Source organism: Pezoporus wallicus, unplaced genomic scaffold (genome assembly GCF_028554395.1).
Source record: "Pezoporus wallicus isolate ANWC-B61680 ecotype Strahan unplaced genomic scaffold, APGP_CSIRO_Pwel_v1 contig_6732, whole genome shotgun sequence".
Classification (NCBI taxonomy): domain Eukaryota; kingdom Metazoa; phylum Chordata; class Aves; order Psittaciformes; family Psittacidae; genus Pezoporus; species Pezoporus wallicus.
The window spans coordinates 496,183-517,064 of record NW_026638638.1 but is presented as its reverse complement, the minus strand read 5'-3'; the positions used below and the strand labels follow the sequence as shown (position 1 = coordinate 517,064).

The following is a 20,882-nucleotide window of genomic DNA, read 5'->3' as shown; positions in this document are numbered from 1 at the left end:
TAAGGGCCAGCTGGTGACACTGGGAACAATAGCACTAGAGATAGAGACCTCTCCCCCTTCTTCCTGCCTAGCTTCTCACTCAGCCTCTCTGGCCAGTGAGGGAGGGAGCAGGACCCTTGGGTCCCCAGCAATGCCTGGGGATGGAGCGAGCAAAGGGCTGGCTCTGGTGACTGACTGGCTTCGGGGTCTAGCTGAAAGGGCTAGAAGTATGTGCCTTTTGTGAGTGTGCAGTGCAAGCCACGCTCCTACTCTAAGGCCTTTGCATCTTTGCTGACCCTGCTTAGTGCAAATGCCATAGCACACTAGTAGAGCAATTCCGCTGGAACAGCCACAGTGCTGAGATGGTCATGCTGTCAGCGAAGAGCCCACCGTCTTTGGCTGTCTTTGCAATAGTTCTCTGGCTCACTGGGTGAGATCAATGACACCATTCACAGAGGCTCATCCCAAACAGCTGGGTTTCAGGAGCCTAAATGCCTGTGGAGTTATGAGCCTTGGTCGCTTTTTTTGCATCACACCGTGGGGCTAGCAGTGCTCTTCCATGTCACAGGTTCATTGTCTGGATGCAGGAGTTAGAAGGTGCCAAAATAGTATTAAAAAAAAAACACCCTTTTTTTTCGTTAAGGATCAGACTCAAAGCCCAGCAAAGGCAGCAGGAGGTTTTACCTTGATTTCCATAGGAACTGATTTAGGCTTTTAATGAGCAACTGTTTGCCTTAGCTACACACAGCCTTTTTAATGGATATCATCCCTATTGTCAGGCTGTAATGGGGGAGTGGCAGACTCACCAGCAATATCAGGTCTGGGAGCTGTGAGATTTGGGTTCTCTCCCTTCCCTGTTAGTGATTTACCGGTCCTGCTTTGGCAAATCACTTTAAATTCCCTGCCTTATAAAGAAGAGAACACCTGGGTATCTGCAGGCACAAAGCTCAGTCTAGATAGCAACAGTCCAAAGGCTGCTGCATAGCAGCATCACGCAGGAGCAGTTCAGAGCACTGCAGACGACGACTAGTTTGTTCCCAACCTTTTCTGGCTGGGTGTGAATTCTGCAATTAAATATGAATGCAAAATAAAAAGAACAGACTGCTAAGAGCAGACTGAAAACAGAAGAAATTTCTGGTTGCTCTTGGCCAGAGCTCAGCAGAGAGCTCATATGGAAGAACTGGGGGAGGTTAGTTTTAAGTCTGACACTTGGTTCTCCGTTTTCTTTAAATCGTCTGCGTACCACTGTTGAATGGCAATGTAATAATATGTTGCAAACCACAGTCTGGTGATCCTGGAATTCCTTATGAGTTAATAAGCAGTCATGGTCCACTAATCACAGCTAGGATATTTTAAGCAACTGTCTTTGATATAGCAGTTCAAACACACCATAGAAAGCCTGCCTTATGCTGGCTTAGTGAGTAGATCAGTAGATCATTAGAAAGAGTGAGTAACCTGTGGGGTTTTGTTGGGTTTCCACCCCCGAATCCCAAGGAATTCTTGGGAGCTATGCACAGCGTTGCTGAGCAATCACAGTCCAGTAGTGACAGTGGTTTTAAAGTAGCAGTGGGTCAGACATGGAGATACCAGTGTGCCTGTTACAAATGGCACAGAAGCTGGCAGGATGGCTGCTCTGTGTGTGTGCTGTGGCTGCCCCAAATGTCATTTCTTCCAGCGATATGGAAGACATTGCAATTGACGTGAGGAAGGGCGCACCCCTGTTCTTTGAGGGGGGGTCCCCCTTTGCTGAGACAGTCGGCACTCACTGGTGGTGGGAGAGCCGCTGCGCTCAGCCCTGTGCCTGCTGATGCTGTGGCACGTGCAGGGTGTTTGCATGGGAAGTGCTCAATGTATTAGAAACCTCCAGGGAACCCTTGGAGCTGGGGTTGTTGACGGATGTCCAACAAGTAGGAGGACCCCCCCACCCCCCAGCAGCATGAGAGTCTGAGGCATGTGCTCAGCTTCCTTCCTCTTTTGTGAGCATTGGTGTGAGGTTTCATTTACATTGTTACTTTGCAGTGGAAAGGGGAGGTGCAGCGCCTGGCTCTCCCGTGATGTGCCTTTGGTAATGCTGATGTTTGGCTGATAATCATGAGCAGGAACAATGTCTGGGATCTCCATCAGCAGAGGGGATTGACTTACCATTGATCTCTGTTCACTGCATCTTGTTCAAGTTTTTTGACCCATTTGATTTCTTCAGTTTTCTTTTGTGAAAACCCTCTGAGTTTTCTGCAGTTCAGGAGCAAAACATCTTTCTGTGTCTTTAAATATGGCAGAGGGGGATTTCTTCAGATGTCCAACAACTCAATTGAAGGAGACCTCAGGAGACCTCTCCCCTTCCCTGTCCCCCTTCCAGCCTGTTTTTTCATCTTCAATCTGGAGATGTAAGGGCTATAGTAATAGAGTGTCAGAGGAAGTAATTGAGTCATCACACGCCAAGAGAGGAGCCTGTTGCCTTCAGTGTCAATGGAGCTGAACCACAGCCTGGAAGGGTGAGGGAGGCTTGTAAACACTCCATGGCTGAGCTGGCAGGACAAAGCAGACACACTGCCACGGCTGAGTGAGAGGGTGACACAAAGGGTTGCTTCAAAGAAAACCTTCCTGAACAAAGCAATGGCAGGGCCCTTGTTTGTGGGAGAAACAGGGACACTCCCATCCCCCTGTTCCTTAATGTTCCAGAGCACATTAAGGAGAAAAGATACCAACCAGCCTCGTGCAGCTGCCCGCTCCATTATCTCTGTCTCCCTCTTCCATCTTGGCATGGCTGCCCCTCCGACCTGCTGTCCCAGGCAGGGCTGAGCTCACCTCAAGGGTACCAAACAGCCCCCGCAAGTGGCTAATTCCTCCCACACACCCAGGCAGGTACTGCTGCCTCTGAGACCTGGGTGGGAGGCCACTGCTGCTGTGAGCATGCAGCAAGGTGTGATGTGTGCATGGCACAGCGCTTGCCCTCATCCAGGCACTGATTGTGCTCAGACCTTTGGCGAGGCTTGGTTCAGGTGGCTGTTGAGCTGCAAGTACCCATATTTTGGGGGGAGAAGGGCATAGGTAGGAGATGTATCCAAGGAAGGATCAGGCGGGTTTTGTGTGCTGTTTGTCCCGGGAACCGGCTCTTATTACAAGCTGGCATGGTTGGCTTGTTGTGGAAGTGCCCAAATAGCAGAGGCTGCAGGCCAGGCTTGGCTGCAAAGCTTTGTTTACTTGTGCATCAGCTAAGGCAGGAGCTGGGCTGTGAACAAACAGGCTGTGTCTGAGAAACTGTGGGGTCAGAAAGCCGTCCTGTGGTGGGCTGGTCCTGAAGTGACATCCATCATTAACAAGGGATGTAGACAGCCAGGAGCACGGTGGGCTGGTCAGGGCTCTGTTCTTGCAACCTCATTTATACAATTAGTGCTTAATGAGGTGTTTATTTTGGTTTTGTGCTGAAAAAAACGCAGTGCAAGTGAGTGATATGTGGGAAGCCAAGCTGCAAAGCTCCTGTCTGATCCCAGTGATTACCAGCTCTTTCGTTCTTCACCGCATGTTATGTCTAAGGCCACGAGTGATACAAGGTGCAATGGGATGTCACTCACTATGGCTCCATGGAGGGGTGTTCTCCATAGGTCTGGCACAGCAGAGAGCATGTGAGCATTCCCTATTCCTCATCAGCACCTGCCAGCCAGTCTCTAGACCTTCAGCCAGCCTGGCCCAAACTGGTCTCCATCTATATTGCTTGAGCTGTTCGGCGCCGGATCGCATCAGGCAATGGGAGTCTGTTTCCCCCACTGCAAAGCAGCAAAGTGATCATTTGCCCCCTGCCTTCTGCCCACTCTGCTGCTTTTTGGCAGTAAATTTCCTCTTGTGGTTGTTATCTTTTACTATATTTTTTTTGCTTTCTGTTAGTGATCAAGTGCCTGTGAGTGGTGACAGTAAAATGACATAGAAACTGGAGTCCAATTTTTCCCACAGATGGATTGTAGCAGAAGGAAAAAAGTGCAAATGCATTTTCTCAAGTGTCCTGCATTTTGGGGTATGAAAGGGTTGTGAGTCGCTTCAGTTCCCATAGAGCAGCGACAGAAGGCAGAATGCCACGGAAAGGGAGCTTATTCTTAACATGCTTTATATATTTTATTCCTGGTTTTGCCATGACTTTTTCCCCCAAGGAGTAACAAAGACATCTTGCAACAAAAGACCCCTGTAGCTAAAGATAGAAGGGCGAGGAATTTATAGAGATGGTTTTGGAGACAGGAATAAAATTAAACAGCCATGTGTACCTCCTGAACAACAGCCTGCAGAAAACCCCTAAAGTGCACATTAGCACATCTTGTTTTCTTATGTAATGAACGGTTTTCCAGACATGCCCCAGATGAGAGCACTGCTCTACTCCAACGCGCCTTTCCGCAGCGATCTGGCAACACAGCTTGAAGAAGGCAGCCCGAGGATGAATGGCAAAGCATGGGGGAGCCTTTGCTCTCCTGTCTCAGGGGGGGCAGCAGCATGCAGCATGCTAGGAGCTGAAATTCCCTCCTGAGCCAGAACTTGCTACAGGAGCAGTTGGCTACCCTTATTGCTGCCCTTCCCCAGTTATCTGTGACTGCTGAAAGACTCTTCCCCTCAGTGGTGCCTGTACGGGGGTGAAAACAACCCAAGGAGTATAAATAAGAGGCTATTTGTAGTTTCCATTTTTTGTCTTCAAGGCATTTTTGAAGAACTTTTCCAATCTGTTAGGGTTATTTTCTCTCCCTCCCTGTCTCCTTTTTTTTCCTTTTTCTTCTTTTTATTTTTTTGGGTTTTGTTCTTTTTTTTTTTTCAACTCTATGACTGGATTTTTCTCATTTCTCAGAAATTCTGGTCAGATTTTTGAGAAGATAAGTAAATATTCCAAAACACAGTGGAATGATTACAAAACCCCACAGTGCTGTGATTACACAAGATGTAATTGGAGGCAACCAATTCAAAACAAACTTCCGAGAAATCCTAAGCAGCTATGCCCCCCCACCCGAAGGCCTTGCTCTTCCCCTGCTGCCACTGGTTTTTGGTCATTTTTGTCACTGGTATCCAGTGAAATCCCTTCAGATTCAGAACAATGATAGCCTGTTTCTCTCTGCTGTTGCCAGGGGCAGTTATTTCCATCTGGGCAGAACAAGGGCAAGCTCTGCTTACTCTGTGAGCATCTTTTGCCTTCAGCATTGGTAAAAATGGCCCCACAAGCTACCAAGTGAGACCAGGTTGACCTCTCCAATATTCAGCCTCCCAGAGTCCAAGTCCAGTCAGCAGGAGTGATTTAAACTACCGCTGTCATCAGTGCAGAAGAACAATTAATCCCATCCCAAGCTGGGTGTGAGGAATTTGCTTCCACTGAGAGCAGAGGATGTTTAGTTGGCTGAAGTTAGATATGACACAAGTTTTTTTAGGTCTGTAGACACATCTATATGAGGATCTGTGTCCATGAGGACAGATTCTCTTCTCACCCCAGGATAAATTAGGAGCGATTACTCTTAAAATGATGAGTTACACATGTGTAAACCTAGTTCAAGTCAAAGGAGAATCCAATTCATCTGCTGTATTTATAATTAATTACTCTGATTAAGGGCTGGCAGCTAAGATCAAACTTCATTGCTCTTGCTTCATCAGGCAACAGCGGTGCTTGCCTCTGCTATCATGGCTATTAAAAAAATCATCCCAAAGTCCCCAGTAGCTTCTGCAGCAGTTTAACGTTTGAAGGGTATGTCCTGCAGCTGCTCAAGATTGTATAAACATCACAGAAAACCTTTCTTGTCTTTCACAATATAACTATCCATGAAATAAGGATTTGTTTTGAAGGTGGCATATGAAAGAGCATGAATATGGGTGGTGACACAGAAAAATTGACTAAGGCAGCTAGCATGGAATGGACATTAATTCTAGCCGCTCCTTGATTGCAAAACAAGCACAGAGCTGCTGGTTCACCGTTTCTTAACCATCTCTATCCTGCAGCTGCTATTTGATTTCTAAGAAACAGCCTTTTCTTGGAGGATGTTTAAAAAAAACCCCGCATGCTTTTTATAACAATCTCTGAGAAACAAACCACCTACAACGCTTTGAAAGGGAACAGTTGCATTTGCTAGCTGCTGTTGTGGCTAAGCAGGCTCCCCATGCCATCTTCCAGCTACCTGCAGAATATTAATGCCTGCTCAGCTTCACTCGAATCGCAGTTTCCCTTCCTGTTCAAGACACTATGACATGTGGTTCAAGCATACTGGGGGTCTCGAAGACTCAGGTCAGCACTGGGCGTTCCCAAATTTAGGGTGTTTGGCACACAGTCAGTACCTATTTGTCTCGCTGTCTGTCTAGGCCAGCTTCTTCCAGTGTAATATAATCTGTCTAATCAAGGCTGGCTCCTGTTCTTGGCTGTGCTGCAAACTTCCTGCCTGACCTTAGGCCAGGCACTGCTCCTCTCTGCCCTCCTACCTCACACAGTCTCGTGAGCACCCCCATCATTACCGTTTGCCAGGTGCGGTCATGAGCCCCATGGAAAATACCTATGAATAATAGCTCCAAATTAAACACTGGGGAAGTTCAGGTTAGAGCCTTGTGACTCTCTCTGGCCCTCGCAAGCACTGGAAACTGGGCTTAGCTGAATGTGAGCCCTCACTAACTTCAAATTATAGCTGTAGGAAGAGACAGAGAAAGCTGCCAGCTAGGTCAGAGCGTGGTTTGGGGAGCCAGCCCTCCTTGGGCTTTGAAACCAGGCTTGCACAAGTTTATGTACTGGGAGGACTCGCATTATGCCTGTGAACATATAAAAAATGTATTGTTTGTATTTCTCTCCATCCTAAGCTAACATCCATGTAACAACCTTGAAGCATATTACAGTGAGAAGAAATCAGGATCTCTTAGGACCTGGGGCTGAGGGGCAATAGGTTTGTTGATTATGTCTGGAGCAGTATGAGTCCCAAAACTGCTTTGTGCTGAGTTGTGTGCCTCAGAAGAGGAGCTGTAGGCTTGCTGATGCTGCTCCTCAGGTGGGTCATAGCATTTCTGGAGCTCACCAATGCCTGTGTGGGTAGCTGGGAGGTCTGTGCTGGTGGAGCACAGCTCAATGGCCAGGGAGTAGATTAGCTATTTCACAACAGAGAAGGACTGAAAAGGTGGAGGTCTTCTCATAATTACTGCAGCTGGGTCTTGTTTGCCTTTATTGTGCCTTGCAGACTTGTTTGGAGAGCCAGCAGCAAAGTGACTTAGGGAAAATAGAGAAAAAGGAAAGACTGGGAAGCAGAGAGGTTTGAGTGGAGGAAAAAGCAAGCAAGCAAGCATGAGTAATACAGGCATTAGAAGTGCTTTATAATTAGTTTATAAAAGCTCTCTTAGCATCAGCAAAGCACTTTCTACTAAAAATCCTTAATAAAAACACAGCAATATTTGTAAGCATTGTATGTTTTCTGTTTAATTCTGTTAAACAGCTCCAAGAAGAGTGTCTGAGCAATGCATTTTCCTCCTTTCTCAACCTCCCCCCTGGCCCCGCCATACACACACATTGTCTGGGCAGTTAAAAGCACTTCAGCTTTGCCTCTCTGCCTTAAAACTCCCTGGTGGAAACCTCTATTTGAGGTGGTTTCAAACCAGCTGGCTGGCTTTCCCACTCAAGCAGCAGCTGAAAATATCTTGCTGCTGGGGGAGCAGCCAACTGCGGTCACCTTCCCTGCAAGAGTTGGTTAATCCATTGACTATCCTTGTGGGCTATGGATGCTGCACCCTGCTCTAACGTATTTATGGTTGGCTTATTGGAGCAATGCCTAGATGGGAAGAAGCGGCTATGAAATGTGCTTGGAGATGGCGGCTTGCCAAGTGGAGGTAACACCAGAGAGGTCAGCTTACAAGGATGTTGGTGCTCCTTGACTGAAACAATGGATTTGGTTATATGAGTGAAATGCAAATTGCTGGGCACTGGTCAAGACAGTTTGGATGCCATCGCTGCATAAATGTTGTCCCACCCAGCTGTGCCCTAGTCTGTAATTATGTGGAAATGAAATAAGGGTTGAAAACATCCCCAGGGTTGGGTTTTCTTCCTTCCAATTTTTCTTCTTGTTTTTCACACGGGAAGGAAAAAGTCTGGAAAACATGCTTAAGCTTAGGTCTGGAAGCAAAGAAGCAAAGGTCTGGCCAAACTAGATTTTAACATGGCTGGTGACCCAGTGTGAGGAGAATGGAGCTTATCAGCTTGTTTGATGCGGGCCAAAGCATGGACGTGACTAAAGCACATGATGCCAAAAGAGTCTGTGGTGGGGATTAGCCAATGTTCTTGCTGAAGTTTGAAAGTTTCATGGTCTGGACCGGACGTCTTTGGTGTTTCATTTTGAAAGCCTAAAGCTTAATTGCTTTGTTGGAGAGGAAGTAGGTGCTCCTGCTTGTATCTCCTGAGTGTAATGCTCTCCCAGTTCACACTGTTTATATGATCTGAAGGAAGGGAGTTTTGCCTCATGAGGAGCAGAGGGCTTGGGCCAAGATTTTTTAACTAGGGAAGAAAACCCTTATGCATTTTTATTCATTCTACATTTGCCAAGAAAGATTCCCCGAACTTCTCCTAGGGGCTTTTTTTAGTTGTTTGTAACGTTTGATTTATTAAGGATTAGCTTCAGTAGGAGGAAGCTCAGTTAGATGCTTGGATGAAGTCAAACAGGGTTTAATTCAGAGGCAAATATTTCCTGATGATTTACTTACCAGATTCATTCTTTTAATTTTCCATTTGCAGATTGCCCATGAGCAGATTGTAATATTCCCAAATTGTACGTATTATTGGAAGTTATTCACCCATTCAATAAGCAAATATTTCTTGGTCCAGAATTTGCTTCTGAAATTGCCAGGTCTCCTACAGCACTGGGTGGTTTGAGGAGCCATGTGGACAGCACTAGGATGTTTGGTGTGTTGGCTACCGTGGAAGCTGTGTTCATTACAGTCAAGTAGTTGAAATCATGTATTGTGTTGGCGAGTTATAACCCCATGAGGACACGAACAGATGTGATTCTCTGGGATGCAGCTAAACTCTCCCTGTGCCATGCAAATAGCAGCTTTTACAGTCTACTCCATTAACTGTGTTTTGCCAACATTCATGTTTCACCAAATTAATTTTTTGCTATATATTCACAATCTCATTAGTAGCCAGTAGTCCTGCAGCACAGATGTGTACTTTGGATGTGGAAGGGCTGCAAGCAGGCAGCGAGCAACTAGTTATTTAAAGAACAAAATGTCCCTGCTGTTTGCTCAGCACTACTTTAAACAGATGATAGAAAAACAGGGAGGAAAAAGTTCTACTCATAAGAAGCACTAGCACTGCCTTCTATGTTCCTTTTCCCTGGGGAAATGGGATCAAGCCACACATGATGGACATTAGTGGGGTCATGCAGGGTGCTGCTGGATGGTGTCAGGGTAATAAGGGGTCACAAGGTGAGGAGAGAGCATAGAGAGCAGATCTTCATTTATATTGCTGTGTGTCCACCCTTCAATTAAGCGAGTGCTCTTCCTGTGTGAGTGCCTCTTCTTAAGACCGTTTGGATTTCACCTTGGCCAAGCCAATTGAGTGTAATGAAGTTAAAGGCTGGGTGATTGGAGCTAGCTGAGTGCTTGGTCTGGCATAGACAGGTTTTTATCTGCAGGCATTTTTCTGCTGGCTCTCAGCCTGATTTAGTCCCAGAAAGGAGTGAAACGAAAGCTGTCCGAGCCATCTTCCTTTGTGGAGGAGCACACTGAGTCCCTTTAAGTTTGTTTTGAGGCTGTTGCCTGCCCATGTGTGCTTCGCAGAACAGGAATGAGTCACATGAGGATTATTCAGTATCCAGCAAGCTACTTCTCCTTTCAGCCCTCCATTCCCAAACAGGAGATCTTGTGACAAAGAAGAAAGGCAGATGCCTGGCAGCCTGGAAGTGCTTTTTCCCTCCCTGGCCCCCTGAGAGGAGCTGTAGCATGTTTTTCAAACAGGTTGATACAAAGTGAATAAACAGTTGAAGAGAGATGGGCAGCTTCTGTAAATAGCAGTGTGCTGGCCAGAGAGAGGAGAAGAGGGGCGGGAGAGTGGGGGTGTTAGAAAGCAGCAGAAGAACAAGATGTTCATGTAAAAGCTGTTCGTTCACAGCACACAGAGCCTGGTACTACCTTGCCATCAGTCGTGGCCTAGAAAATATGAAGGAATCTGTGGGAGTTTCACCTTATAGCCAGACTTTGCAACAAGCTTTTATCTCTGCGCCAGGAGGCAACGCATTCCTCCCACAGACCATTCAGATGCTCAGGAGCCATGCCAGTGGGCAAGTGGGACATTTCCAGGTAGGGTTTAGTGAAGGCAGGTTGTGGTTACAGGGTGCACAGGGATAGCGAATGTGGTTACCCAGCTCTTACATGACACTTCTCATCCACAGAGAATCTTTATTAGCACTTAACAGAAGAGGTTCAGTATTACTGTGCAAGTGCTAAGTAAGGGCACTGGCCATGCTTGTTAAAGGACTAGTGTGGTGTCAGACAGTGCACAAAATAGCTACCCGCTGACATGGATTGAACATTGACTATTTGTTTAATGCTTGGTGTGTGCTTGGCCAAATCCTGCCTGGATAGTGGAATAAACTGAGCTGTGCTAAGTAGCACAATGACACGGAGAGAGGTAAGAGAAGGAGAGCAGCCCAAGGAGAGTTGCATCTGTGCTTCTCCCATGCTGAGGGAGTCTTGTGGAAATGGAGGTAAATTGCGTCCTAAATTTTGCATGTTGGCTCTGACGTTAAAGTGGATGTGGGTGCTATAAATTCATGATGTGAGGACTTAACTGTAGCCAGACAGACAAAAGAGGGGAAAACATCAGCAAAGGGAAGTGTGGTGTGAGTGACAGAGTCCCAGGTAGCTGTCTGGAAGATGGTCTGTGACATATACAGACACAAAGAAGTGGGTTTTGTTTGTTCCTGGCATCCCAAAGGGCCTCCCTCACAGATGGTTTCACTGCCATTTCACCTGCCTCCACAGGTACGACTACATCGAGATCCGAGACGGGGACAGTGAAGCAGCAGACCTGCTGGGCAAGCACTGTGGGAACATAGCACCTCCTACCATTATCTCTTCTGGTCCTTCTCTCTATATCAAGTTTACCTCTGACTATGCACGGCAAGGTGCCGGCTTCTCCCTGCGCTATGAGATCTACAAGACAGGTGAGTGTCTGAGTCAGTGCCTGCCTCTCAGGCACCGTTTGCCAAGATGATCTTCACAAGGAGATGTTTTGGCCACCTTTTCAATATGATTTTTAGCATATTCTCCAGCGATAAAAGGCTATTTTTGTTTGTTTGTTAGACAAGTCTGTTACATCGCATTTCTAAGAAGGTGAAGATGTTAGTGGCACATGATTGATACTGCATTTTTGGATCACAGTGTGGCATCAAAAGCAGGGCTCCTCCTTAAATGATTTCTTGTATTCAGGGACTTGAAACCAATCTTTTCTCCCTGGCATGTGTGGAGGTTGTTAGGGCTGAGAGGGGATTGTCCCTCTATTAGGAGCGTATGGAGCTCCCCCTCCTGTGGAGCTGCGATTCAGGGCTTATCAATGACGCTGTGTTTTCTCTTCCTGGAAGTGGGGTTTGTGACTGGGGAGCTCTGGTTTTCAAGGGACTGCTGTCAGCAGTGCTGTCACGGGCAGAGGCAGTGCCTTTCCAGGCAGATATAAGAGGAACTATTCATAATACTGTTTAATACTGAACTATTCTTGAGAAAAGGAAAAGCTGCTCAAAGGCCTTTTAATAGTGTTTCTGTCTAAATATTTGCCAGAATTGTGTGTCTGTGAAGAAGGCGGCTTGAGAAAATAAAACCCACTCTGTGTGAGCGGGTGAGAGAGGTGTGCCTGCATGCCGAGGCAACAAGAGTGTGTTTTGCATGAGGATGTGGGTGCCTGCCCTGTTCCTACATCCGTTTGGTGGTGCGTTGGAAGCAAACACACACAGCTTTCACTGCATTGCATCCAGCACAAAAAACACCGTGCCTGGTGAAGAACCAGGAAGGAGCACAACAGGGCTGCTTCCCCAGCCTCTTCAAAGGGAAGGCAGGGATCTCGGGCACCAGTGCCTTGTGGGCAGAGGGGTGCAGACAGTTCACAACCCAGTCACCGGTTGATGTGAATGCGGAGACAGCTGCAAGAGGATGGGAATGGGACTCCTCAAGTTCATTGTGAAATGGTGAGGTGTCTGGAGGTTCAGGTGGATGAGGAAAGTGGTTGCCTGAGCTGTATAATTGGACATTGAGCTGTTGTGGTGCTGCCATCTCACCACTGCTGTTTGTGAATGGTTAGAATACAGATTAGTCCTGAAAGAGTTTAGTGGCTCATCTGGATATTGGGGTTTGCTGAGGCCAGTTGCCAGAATGGAGGATGGCAGAGAATGTCTGTGTTTAGGTGGGAAGACTGCTGACCCACCTCCCTTGACTCTCGCTGCCTGTACACACAACCCTCTGAGCCCAGCAGGCTGCACTGGCCTCTGCCTGTCCTCACATCAGGTCCATGCCCTGAGTCAGGACACAGGGCAATGTGAAATGGTCCAGCTGGCTGAGGTGGCCAGGCCTGGCTGAGTGCGGCTGTGGGAAGGGATGGCAGGCAGGAACCCTGTCTGCCTGAGTGGGAGCCAGCAAGGAGCCAAACTCATAGGAAAAAGGAGATTTTATTGCTGCTGTTAGACTGTTAGAGATGGAAAGGAAGAAAGGGCTGATCTGGGAGGATGCTGGATGGGAGCCAGAGCTGAGTTTGTGCCCTTCAACATAGGTCCCTGCAGAGCTGCCCTCAGGTCTGAAGTGGTTTTGGGACTCCATTTGCCACCATCACCCCCCCCCCCCAGCAGGCACCCTCTCTAGAAATAGCCACACTTTCTTCCAGCCACACCCCACACGATCTAGCCTGGCAAGGCATGTTTTGGGACAGAGATGGGGGTGATCCTGGAGCACCCCCAGCACACATCATCTGCCCGACCCCTGCCCCCTCCCGGGGTGCCAAGGGAGGGCAGTGGGCCAATGCAGTACAAGCAAACCCTGCCTTTGTTTGCAGGCAGGCAGGCACGGGCGAAGTTTCTGTTTGAACTGTCAGGGAAGCCAGCAAAAGCGTCACCACCTTTAAAGGTCATTGGGTTGCCATTGTCCACATGGCTAAAGGCATCGTGGCTGCAGCTTCTTTCTTTCTTAAAGATGACCTAAAAACCACAATTCTTTTCAACTAAGCATTTGTTTCCACACCTTGTGCTAAATTTCCCTTATCGTGGTGTGAGAGAGGAGCGATCTGCATACAAGCAACTGCATACCAGTGTCTGAATCCCCCGATGGGTATCAGTTAGTGGTCTGTGGGCTGAGAAAAGAGATGCCTGCCCTGGCTGGTCCAGCCTCCCCGCTGCTCGCTTTGTGACTCAGTTTGGCAGGGCTGGTCTGAGATCTCCATCCCTGGCCATCAAAGTCTCCTCTCAGGCTGGTCCGTGCTGCCGAAGCCAGCATGACTCCTGTTGATTATCTGCAGCTTCTGCATAAAAAGCTGATCATTGTGTTTGCTGCTATCAGCCAAACTGTAGACAAAGATGCCAAATGTGGAAGAGCCCCACATGAGGAGACTGTCATTGTCTAATGCAGTGACATAGTTATGTCTCTCTCATGTCTCTAGAGGACAGTTCCTGACTCTAGACAGGAGAGAGGCTGACTCTGCATTTAGTCTTTGTTTTTTTTCCCCTAACTTGGAGCTGGTGTTATTTTCCTCGTTTATCTCTTTGCCTTTCAAGCTGTTTGGAACGAAGTACACCCTTATCCCTGTTCACAGCGTTATGATGTGATTTGTGTTTGGCCTTATTTTTCGCCTCTGCGTTTTACCCCACAGGTTCACACCAGAAAAGCTGGCTGCTTCATTAGGTAGTCAATTAAGAGCCTCTCCTGAGTAGCTCTCCAGCTAGGCACTGCATAATGCAGTGCTGGGATCCTGCTATTACTGTGGGCTGCTGGCCTGACTCCTGTAGGTTAATGCTGAATTGAATAACAAGTCTCCCGTTAGTCCCAGGAAGGTTTGTGCTGCCTGGAAGAGCTGGAGTAGAAGGGTTTGTAGAGGAGAAGGAGGGTGTCCCAGTAAAACTGAAGCAGCAAGCTTTGCCAATGCTAACGCCGGGTTGCTGCGCTGGCCAGCAGCTTCTCTAACATCCCCTATGCCTCTGATAGCTCCAGGCTGCAGATTTCTGTTGCCTGTTGTCCTGTCTCCACAGTGAAGGGTTTCAAAGTCACCGTGGTACGACTATGACACAAATTCCTCATTCTCCGGCCACCCTGAGGCACCTTGGCTGTGTGAGAGGGGGCACTGAGCTGGCCCTGCCACAGCCGAGGCCGTGCTGAGGTCAGCAATAAATAAGAGGCAACATTGTCTGCCCTCCTCGCCGTGCGGAGGTCTTCCTTAAGGATAGAAATAACTCGCATTTCTGGTGCGGGCAGCTCAGCCTGTGAGAAAGAGGGCTCTGTTCCTCCTCTTGGCAGAGACCCCCCGCTATGGCCCCTACTCTTGCCATGGCCAAGTCGTGGGGACGTAAGCTGGAGCTGGCCATTGTTTGTTACATGGGTCTCAGGGGGCTGCAGGCTAACGGTGTGCTTCCCGGGGGGTTCCAGCTAACAGTGGAGACATTGGCACCCTCCCCTGGGCCCCTTCACTGTGTAAATATTTGTGTTCCTGGTATTCCTGAGAGGAAACTGAGGCACTGATATCAGTGCCAGAGAGATGGCGGTTGCAGGAGACCAGCCCCTGGGGACAGCTTTTCCCAAAAGGTGACATCCTCATTACTCCTCTCTGCCCCTTCCCAGGCAGCCTCTTCCCCAAACAGGTGCTCCTCCATCCGACCTGGAGCTGATGCTAACATGGCCAGGGGGTGGCAGCCGCAGCAGTGAGGACCACATACAGCAGCCCCCTGCATGCTGTCTGGCCCCTCCATGGGTTCTGGGGCAGTGGACGCAGGTCTCCTGCGAGGTCCATGTTTAGGGGATAGGACCAGCCCCAGCCCAGCTTGGTGTGGCTTCCCTTCCCCATGACAGCCATCACCACCAGTGCTGGGGACACGGCAGGGTGCTGGCCTGCGAAATCACTGCTGTGGCTTTGGGTGGGATCACTCTCCTAGTCCTGTTTTTGGAGTAACTGACAATATCAGCGGTCATGTACAGGTTACACTTGCAGAGCTGTCTTAGGGGTTTAGAACCATGCAGTCCACTCCAGTGAACACATGGACCTTTTCTCTCCACCTGTGGAAAGCTTTGAAAATCACCCTCTTGGTCCTTGCAGGAATTCACGGAGGTCTTGGGTTACAGAACATTTCCAGAAGTGAATACATAACCTCTGTGAGCTCAAAATGGGCTTTCCACAGTGTCAGGCTGTTGGTATTAAGCTGCATTGTTGCTAAGGCTGTGGGTTTTTTCCTGCCACTACAGGCTCTGAGGACTGCTCCAGAAACTTCACCTCCTCCAACGGCACTATCGAGTCTCCAGGTTTCCCTGACAAGTATCCACACAACCTAGACTGCATCTTCACCATCATAGCCAAGCCAAAGACAGAAATCCTCCTCCACTTTCTGCTCTTTGACCTTGAGCATGACCCACTGCAGGCAGGGGAAGGAGACTGCAAGTATGACTGGCTGGACATCTGGGATGGCATCCCTCAGGGTAAGCCATGGGGTACTGTGTTGCTGTTCTCTGTTTCTCTTGGTGTTCCACGAAGCTCCAGAGCTGTGCAGTCTGTGTCTGCACACTAAAGGTGCCTAACCTCAGATAGAGCTGCAGCATGCAGCCTGCTATTAGGGCGCTCCATGGCCAGCTGTGGAGATGGTGTGCTTGAAGAAGGCTGCGGTACATTAAACCCCAGATTGCTGCTCTGTTGTAACCACTGACCTGAAAATCCTCATGGGCCCTCCAAGATACAACCAGCCATGCAGTGCTGGGAGGACCTCCCTCCCCTGTTCCAACACTGAGAAGCAGAGCATTTTGGAGCATTTCCCAGCAATTGCAGAGCAACGCCTGCTGCAGTGGATATTTCTGCACAACGTACTGCATGGCACCAGGCCAGCGGATGTAAAAAATAGCCCAACCCCAAAGCCTTTCTTTTATCCCACCAGTCCTGCTGAGGCATCCCTGCTGAGTGATGCCAATCTGCCTGTGACCCAGCAGGCCGGTGGAAAACCTTTACTGCTCTTTCTTTTGCAGTTGGCCCCTTGATAGGCAGGTACTGCGGCACTAAGATGCCATCGGACATCCGCTCTACCACCGGCGTCCTCTCGCTCACCTTCCATACGGATCTGGCAGTGGCTAAGGATGGTTTCTCTGCTCAGTACTACTTGATCCAGCAGGAAGTCCCAGAAAGTAAGTTGGAATTGTGTGCGTATGACTTAGTGAGTCATGTCACCTGTATTTCCCAAGTCTTTCTTTCACTTGGCACAGGGAGGAGTGTGTCGAGGGACTGGTTCCCCCCAAGCAATGCAGACAGCAGTTACACTAAGTGTGTTCTCTGTTTCTCGCAGAAGTGAGATTTCAGTAAGAATCACACTTTCTGGCCTTTCCTTGACTTTTTGCTTGCTGAGAAAGTTTTCTCAATACCTTTTGGGATAGAATCTTTCACATCTGTGCTCATCCCAACGGATTTAGGGGAAGACTTCAGCCCAGTGGGTGCAGCAGATTCATTAAAGCGTGGGGGAAAATACTCTCTCCTGCTCTCTGGTTTTCCAAAATTTCATAGCCGCAGACTACAAATTTGAATTTCTTGACTGTCTAATTAAAAAATGCCTAAAGCTCTAAGAATTTCAACCCAAAATTTGTTTTAGATCCTTTATTTAGGGAGATAAATTGATGTGGAGCTAGGAAGTAGTGTGTTTTGAGAATGAAGAGCATTTTAATTCTTTGTGATAAAGCTTGAAGGCAAGGGAAGATGCAGTTTGTTTTCCCATGATAATTTTACATCAGAGCTACAGATCTCGACCTCTGTTCACAGTGACCCTGTGATAAACAGAAGCCTTCAGGACACCCCTCAGTCCCGGAGAAAGAGAGGGAGCCCCTGACCTGACACTGAAAGCCCAGTGACGGACAGCAGGGTAGAGCAGGGGTTGTGCAGCGCTAGGGCAGCTGGGTTACATGCTCTTGCTCTGTGATTGAGTTAGGGGTGTTCTGCTGAGGCTGTGAATGTTACAGACAAGCATGAGCTCTTCCCTATTACCTATCTTCACACTCAGTTGATCTGTTCTTTAGCCCTCTTTCTATTTTGTTCTTCAAAATGATTGGGAAATAAAATGTTAATGACACACAAAGCTTGAGAAATCAAGCACAAGAGCTGTAAAAGGGCTAGGCCTGTTTTAATTTATGCTGATGTAAATTGAAACTTTAATAATATCACTGAGATCTTAACATGGCCCATCATTTCCACCAGGGTTTGACTTGGCCACATTGAAAACGCAGGCAGTTTGGTAAAGCCCCATTGATTTACAGCAGTGGCTCCTATCAGTGTTTTCTTTGCTATTGTTTTTGCAGGAACAGCTGCCATAAAATATGAGATATGCAGTAAGATTGAGCTAATTGTGACTTTTAAAGCCTTAGAAGTGAGGAAACCAAAATCAAAGCTTATCAGGGTCTTTCATATTCTTGGTTGGTTAATTCCTATGGTTCTGATACCACATACAGTGCATGCACATAAACACACACACAGATGAATCCACACTCTCACACACATGCAAAACCTTTAGACCTGCCCATTCCAGGCCAGCAGCACAGCAGTAAACATCCTCTTGCTGTGCCTGCCCATACGCCTCTTGGCAGTGCTTTAGATTTCACCTCCAGCCTTCAAGAAGATGGGGAACTTTGTGGCAAGGGGACTTGGGACATCTTGGTGGAGATGAAGGGAATGAAGGGAGAGGATTGTGTCAAAACTGTGCAAAGGTGAAGGAGATAGAGAAGGGGAGAAAGATCTGGACTGTATTAGTTTTCAAAGAGCCATGCAAACATAAAGCTGCCTCATCTTTCACTTTTCAGTGCCATCTGCGAGCACACAACCCCCAGGATGGTGCGGATCTGTTGATCTTCCCAGGCAGGCAGCTTTGTTCAGGGCTAGCTGGGGAGGATACTTCAGGCCTGCCTACCACTTGGGAGTGAAGTACTGGGACTGTAAGCTGATCTGTGTGTCTGTCTGTGTCTGCTACAGACTTCCAGTGCAATGTGCCGCTGGGGATGGAGTCTGGCAGGATCTCCAACATGCAGATCAGTGCCTCCTCCACCTACTCAGATGGGCGATGGACCCCTCAACAGAGCCGGCTTAACAGTGATGACAACGGCTGGACCCCTAATGTAGACAGCAACAAAGAATACCTCCAGGTATGCACACATTCCAGCTCCCTTGTCTCTTCCCCCACCAAACAGAGTGTCACGCTGTTAAACTGACCCTTGACCATAGGGCATGTTGAATTTTTTATTGCCTGTGTGGCTCATGGGGAGCAAGCAGCAGGGGAGCTGCAGAGCCTCTGTGAAATGTGGCAGGCTGGCTCTCCCATTAGTCTGCCTGCATAAGGGCTGGCTTGACCTGCTGTCCCTCTCCCGATGCCTCTTTCCTGCCCAAAACCTTGATGGACTTTTCAGCATACTGACAGAGGCTGAGGGTCCTCTGCCACTTACAAGGGCCACTGACTCCGCCACTGGCCTGAGGACCAAAGTGTCCAGGTGGCACGTGGGAAAACAACTGGAGTAGTATTTATCTTATCAGTGATGCAGGAAGCATGAGCGGGCTAAAGTCATGTAGGGCTGATAGAGCAAAGGCTTTCCCTGGGAGCTGGTTAGAGCCACAGTCTGTCCACACAGGGCTTCTGGCTGTGTCACATTGCCATGAGACCCTGCTTGCTAAAGGGCACTGGGAGCAGGAAGTGGTGAATGTCATTGCCTGTAGCAGACATCTCATGCCTCATTCATGGCAGTGCTACCAAGCCAGCTCTGCTGACCTTTCTCAACTTGTAAAAAAAACCCCGTCAAAACCAAAACCAAAGCAACAAGAAAAATATCAATGGAAGACCAAGAACTGCAGCACTTGCTAATTGGACGTCATGCTTTTATTTTACATGGAAAATGTCAGCCTCTGTTCTGCTTTAATGGACAGGAGCTTCTGTGCAGATCCTGTTGCTTGGTCTGTGGCAGGAAGAAGACTTTGTGATGGTCCCGTGTGGACAGACGTCAAGCTCCTCTGTCACTCTTGTCCCACAGTCCTATTTGCAGGCATCCTGCTGAAGTCAGCCTGGGGGGTTGTGCCCATTGAAATGTGTGCCAGCAGACAGAATGAGGCAGATTGAATTCCAGCCTTTTTCAGGGATGGAGGGAGGAACTAACTCAGGTGGTCGCCACTCTCTCTTGTCTTTTTTAACCCTGGAAAGGTGGACCTCCACTTCCTGACTGTGCTCACAGCCATTGCCACGCAGGGTGCCATCTCTAGAGAAACCCAGAATGGTTACTATGTCCGTACCTACAAGCTGGAGGTCAGCACCAATGGTGAGGACTGGATGATGTACCGACATGGGAAAAACCACAAGGTAAATGCCTTCTTGCCTCTTTTACATGCGCCTTGGTGAGTCTTGCAGCTGACAGGAGGGAAGAGAAGAGAGATTTTACAGGCCCAGAGGGTTTAATCTGTGAGGGACCTTTTTTCTGATGAGTGCTAAAAGGCTGATGATGCTCTGAGCAGAAGTAGTCCTTTCTTCTCTGCACAGCAATGAGGAAACACTATTCCTTGGAAAACCTGGCTGCTGTTGCATCTTTCGTGGTGGCGAGAGTATGTTCTTTGACTGCAAATGAAGGAGAAAATGCTTTCACAGCCTGTGTTTTGCCATACAAGATTCATTGAGCTTTTATGGCTGTAGCCCCGTCTGCATGCTGGGTTAACAATCACAAAACCACATGAAACTGTAGTTCAGGAGTTATTGAGGCCTGGAAATGAAAGGGCACAAATCCTACGAGGCGATCACACCATCCCAGAGAGCAACGTGAACAATAAATAATGAGGAGCAATTCAGGCTGCCAGAGCTGTGGGATCTGCGCTAGCAGGCGTGATCAGCAAGGGTGCATTGAACCCTGGGAGCTGCTGCATGCTCTCACTGTGTTTCTGGGGGGCACACATTGATGGGAGCAATGGAGAGGGAGGGTAAATATGGGTGTTCAGGTGTTCCAAGCGTTGCGGGTGCTGCTGTGTTGCCAGGCAAGGCAAACTCGAGGTGGTCTGCATGAGAGCTTTGGCATATGGGGAATGGGGTTAAAGCAAGCCGTGGTGCCAGGCTGGTCCTGCTCTGTCACTTGCCCTGGTCATGTGGTTGTCTGCTGGTTAAGGGCACCTTGGGAAAGCCCTTCCCTGTGTACCCGCACTGCTGCCGCAGCTCATGTCCTCCCCGTTGATGTGCTACAATCTGCCTGTGTGAGCTCAGTGGCTGGGGTCCCACACACGTCCCCCCACACACACGTCCCCCCACACACACGTCCCAGCAATTTCTGATAGCTCAGCACTTTTGTTAAATTAGCTGTCCCTTCCATTTGCTGGCACAAGCACTGCTGGCATGAAATGCAGTAGCCTGCCTTGTCCAGGATTCATCCAGACATTTCCTTCCCTTCCGGGCTGTGTGATTTCCTCTTCCCCTCAAGTGTGTCTCATGGTTCAAATTCACTGTTTCCCAGAACGAGTCCTCTGTGCGCAGAGGCCCCAGGCAGGGTCTCATACCTCCAGCATTTGGAGCATCTGAGCTCCTTGCGTGCCAGTGAGGTGGTGTTAGTCCTATTTTAGAGGTAGGGAAAGAGAGGCACAGGGCAGTCTAGCATCTCATAGAAGAGTCAGCAGCGGGGCTCGCCCAAACCTCAGGCAGGCTGGCTCCAGTGCTGCAGCTCATGGCAGAGCTCGCATATAACCTAACAGGGTGGCTGTGCACTGA

General features: G+C 48.5%; 1 protein-coding gene across 6 annotated transcripts in view; it reads left to right on the top strand.

Moving 5' to 3' along the window:
• The window catches only part of NRP2 (neuropilin 2), an 86,800-nt gene that overhangs the window by 17,643 nt on the left and 48,275 nt on the right, over nucleotides 1-20,882 (top strand). For all 6 annotated transcript variants that reach the window (XM_057411643.1, XM_057411644.1, XM_057411642.1 and 3 more), the window contains exons 3-7: nucleotides 10,939-11,120; nucleotides 15,382-15,612; nucleotides 16,150-16,305; nucleotides 18,131-18,300; nucleotides 19,344-19,499. In XM_057411643.1, coding sequence (XP_057267626.1) covers nucleotides 10,939-11,120; nucleotides 15,382-15,612; nucleotides 16,150-16,305; nucleotides 18,131-18,300; nucleotides 19,344-19,499 — 895 coding nt within the window. The remainder of the gene's footprint in view (nucleotides 1-10,938; nucleotides 11,121-15,381; nucleotides 15,613-16,149; nucleotides 16,306-18,130; nucleotides 18,301-19,343; nucleotides 19,500-20,882) is intronic.